The sequence below is a fragment of the Bidens hawaiensis genome, unplaced genomic scaffold (assembly GCF_021521415.1).
Source record: "Bidens hawaiensis isolate Kalapana, Puna unplaced genomic scaffold, B.hawaiensis_p1.1 tig00004839_1, whole genome shotgun sequence".
Taxonomy (NCBI): Eukaryota; Viridiplantae; Streptophyta; class Magnoliopsida; order Asterales; family Asteraceae; genus Bidens; species Bidens hawaiensis.
Genome location: NW_027491303.1, coordinates 788,762 through 793,200, shown reverse-complemented (window position 1 = coordinate 793,200; position 4,439 = coordinate 788,762). Strand labels below are relative to the sequence as shown.

At 37.8% G+C, this 4,439-nt stretch overlaps 1 protein-coding gene across 1 annotated transcript; it reads right to left on the bottom strand.

The window, feature by feature from the left end:
- Positions 1-671: 671 nt before the first annotated feature.
- LOC143628244 (beta-glucuronosyltransferase GlcAT14B-like) lies at positions 672-3,807 on the bottom strand. Its single transcript, XM_077097885.1, has 5 exons — positions 3,273-3,807; positions 2,775-2,850; positions 2,566-2,681; positions 2,128-2,484; positions 672-1,063 (listed from the first exon to the last, which is right to left on the bottom strand). Exons 1-5 carry the CDS (start codon positions 3,805-3,807, stop codon positions 906-908), a joined length of 1,242 nt encoding a protein of 413 aa, XP_076954000.1. The 3' UTR covers positions 672-905.
- Between the last annotated feature and the right edge of the window lie 632 nt (positions 3,808-4,439).

The following is a 4,439-nucleotide window of genomic DNA, read 5'->3' as shown; positions in this document are numbered from 1 at the left end:
CATCTTCGGCACGAACCGGGTCAATAAAAACGGAGTCGGTAGCCGTCGCGTTTCTTTTGCCCTTGTTTTGGCTTGCCATAACAACTAGTTATCAAGTGGTGGTGGAATGGAAGTGAAAAAAATTAGAGTGTAAAGTATAAACCGATAAGTTTTCTTTATGTTTTTGAGTTGGAGTGGTAAAACAAGTGATCATCCAACCCTTTATATAGTTGTCTAGCTCAAAAACCGGTTCCATCGATAATATAGCCGCTGGTTCCAACGGTTATATTACCGACGGAACCGGTTACAACGGCTTTTTTTAGGAAAAAACCCGACGGAACCGGTTATTTCGGGTAGGAACCGATTTTTTGTCAAATACATGGGTCCGGGTAGGGTTATCTGGGTATTATAATACCCTAACCGGGTATGGGGTATACCGGGTACGAACCGGAACCGGCTCCGGGTCGGTTCCACCGGTTCGGGTCCGGAACCGGTTTTTTTGTGCACGTCTAGTTTTATATAATAGTTAGATTAGATGTGACGTTTGTATTGATCACCTTTAGTGTTCAATATAGAAAAATGGCATCAAATAACAGACAGGGTTTGCAAGAATCATCATGGAACATCATCCACCAACATTGACATTGCTACCAACTTTAATACCATGCTCCTTCACTTCATTATAAAAAATATATATATAAACTTGGCATCTTTATATAAATCTCATATCTTTATACTAATACATTCCAAGAAAAACTAAATCTTGGACCAAATACATCACTAAAACGCACCTCCTTCGTTGTCGGTGCATACTTACAAATTACACGCGATCATCATTTCCTTCCAATCTTTATTCCAATATGAGCCTCATTCCCGAGACCCGAAAAACGAAACAAGAAATTGAGGAAAATGTGCGTACTAAATAATCAGATACAATGCTTTATGTGAAAATCTTTGTCCGACAGCATACCACCAATAAGTGCCTTAATCCTCTCGGCCCCGGGTCCTGGTTTCAGTTCAGTTGCATTCCTCACTATTCTTTCACCTATAGTTTTGTTTGCATTGCTTCTGTCAGACCAATCACCTGCATCAGTTACATTTGACTCTTTGGTCAACCTTTGCATGCATTAGACCGAAAATTTGATACGAACCCGAAAATCATATGAACCCGAACATGACAAGAATATTCGCGGGTTGACATGAACACGACCTGTTTGACCTGAACTTTTTTACTTTTATTTTTCCATCGTAAATTAATATTTTAAAGTTACTATTTTACAACAAAACAGTACAAATGGATATTGCATTTCAATTATAAATCTTTAAGTCAATTTCTATTTTAGGTTTTAAATATTAGCATAAAATACCCACCAACTTAATTTAGGACATAAACACATTTAAAATAACAAAACAAAAATGAATGGGTTAAACTGTCACCTGGCCTGGTTGACACGAACACGACCCGTTTAGTTAATCAGGTTCACGGCGACCTGAAATCATTTATACTAAACCTAAAGCCACCAATTTCATGCTAGGTTCATGTAGGATTGTAAACGAATCAAATGAACACAAACAGAGAATGTGCGTGTTCATTCGTTTAGCTGTAACCGAACAAACGATCGAACACAAACAAGTAGGATTTTCTTTTCCATGCTCGTTCGTTAAGAAAATGAACGTCTTCATGTTTGTTTATGTTTGTTCATTAATAGTATAAACAAATGGTTTACGAAGAACATAATTGAACTAAAATTAGTTAAAACTAATGTGAAGAACAACGTGTTGGGCCTAAAAGATTATTAAAACTATACTAAGTTGCAATGGGCCAAAAAACTTAAACGATTTATTAACAAAGTAAAAGAACGAACTTAAACAAATGTAAACAAATGGGCATAAGCGAATGTAAGCGAACGAACATGAACAAATTTAAATGAACGAACGTAAACATACATTCAGGAACACAAAAGAACCTGAGACATGTGTTCATGTTCGTCCGTCCAACTGAATGAACAAAAAAATTTGTTCTATGTTCATTCATTTATTATACAAACGAACTTCCCACCGAACAATTCACAAACTATTCATGGAAAGTTCATGTCATGTCAAAAAGTCACATCCCTACAGTAAACATATAAAAAATAAATGGATTACTTGTAACGAAGCCATCGGGTTCACGCCCGAGAAGTTCAAGGTCAATCTTGTCAAGCAACTCCTTATCGGCCCCAAATTTTCTAGCGAACGGTGCACGGCTTTCAACCATTCGTTCATAATCATCAATGGTAAGAAAATGAGGGTGTTGTTTTGGTGGGTTATCCCAAGAAATGAAATGAAGATCGTGATTAACTGTCGTGTTTTTAAACTCTTCCGCGTTGCATATTACTGTGTGAAAATACCCTTCGGGTGATGATAGAAAATTAGCATAGTACATAAGAACAATTCTTGGAAGGTTATCCCATCCCCACAAACAATATTCTATAAAGGGTCGCGAAAGCATCATCCAAGCGGACCCTACAAAACAAATTATTAAACTTTTCGGAAACATTAAGGATCATGTTTAAGGTTATAACAAAAGAAGTTTAAGCAAGTTACCAGTGAAGAGTTTGTAAGCAGAAGGAACCCTTCTTTTTTGTGAGACCCAAAAAACGTCTGACTTTTTGAGACTATAAAGCCCCGGGTCGATAATAACGGGTCTGGCTCGTTGGTGCCTGCAACGAGACAAAAACAAGGATAAACATTAAGTTACGTATAAATAATATGTGAAGTGTTTTAGTTATTTAAAGGATAGAAGATGTACATACTCTTTCCAGCCGATGTCGCTAGTGTGCTCGATAAAGTTTAGGTCACGAGGGACGGTTGAAAATGTATGAAGCAAATCTGTTGAAATACGTTAAAAGAGCGTTGAGTAGTTGAGTTTGACCATAAAATTGATGCAATTTAGATGCAAAATTGTTGCAGGTTTTATACTTTCTTCATCCCTTTTGGTTGTTTTTTACATATAAGCTTCCTACAGGCTCTAACTTTACCAAAAAGATGTTTAAGAGTCAATGGAAACTAACTAAACTAGGGTTTCAAAACTCACTTCAAGTCAACAAGAATCACAAATAACTATAAAAAATTCACCCATGCCCAAATTGATGCTTATTTTAATAACCCTTTAACGAATTAACACTTTCCCCTAACCAACAGTCATTCGATTTCCCCCCAAATTCACCCGAAAAACCCATGCACCCCAGGTGTTCGACGAAATTCCCCAACGAAAAAACCGACCAACACAACAAACCCAACGAATCACATACCATCTTGAGTGACCAAAGGATAATCCGAAGCGCTCAAGTTAATAAACCAGTCCCAATCCCCACATTCCTTAAGCAAAATAGCCGCGGCATGAAGCGTATTTGTGACCATTGTGGGGCCTCTATAGGTGACCAAATTGGAGCGACCCATCAACCTAACATTACCCACTTGCTGAAACACAGGCTCGTGGTTGACAAACTCAACGAGCTGCAGCCTCTCTTCAGGTGGCGACTCAAGGTCCAAATGCAGGACGTAGTGGTTAGCCGGGTGGTAGAGTGCTTTCAGTGCTCGTTTGATCGATTGAAGATCGCCACTGGAGCCGGAGATCAAGTAGGCGAGTTTGGGAGTGGTGGAGTCGGGTTTGGGTGGGGAGATGTGGAGCTTTGATTCGACAAAAATGGGTTGGTGGGTTTTGGGGTTTAGTGGGGTTTCGGGAGATGGGTTAGTGAAGAAGAAGAAGAAGAATAAGGAGAAGAGGATGAGGATGGAGAGGATGAACCATGTTTTTTTTCTCAGCAAGGGTTTAATGGTTTCCATTTGGAGATGGTGGTTTTGTGTTGGGGATTTGGGAAAGTGGACAAGGGGTGTGAATGTGAAGATGATTATTATTCTTGAAAGAAAGAAAGAAAGAATCTATGTTTTGGGGATAGTGCCCTGTGATTGATTCATGGCAAGTAAGAAAATGAGTGCATTGATGATGAGTGGGAAGTGGGAAGTGGGAAGTGGGAGTATGTGTGTGGTGATTGTGGGTGTCAACTTCTACTATAATTTTCTACTAGGAAAATGAGGCCCATTTAATTAGACATTTAGGATTAGTGGTTATCTGGTCATAGTTAGCTTTGAAACATTATAGATATTGTAAATATAATATAACGGTACGGTGTTAGTGTTAATGTTAATGTTTAGAAAATTGTATTTTAAGGTTTAGTTGTTTACTTAACCGTTAAATGTATCTAGTTAAATACTTTTTGTTAAAGTGTTATAAAATAACTAGTATACCATTTATAACAAAAAAATTTAAAAACAAAAACCACAAACTCAAATCCCTCCTCCACTCATCTCCCTAATTTTTCCATTAGCTTTATCTTTGACCTTTCCACCATCACCAAATTAAATTATAGTTCCACTTGGAAGTTGTAGTCTTCGTAACTCTCTTTGATTCTTCACAC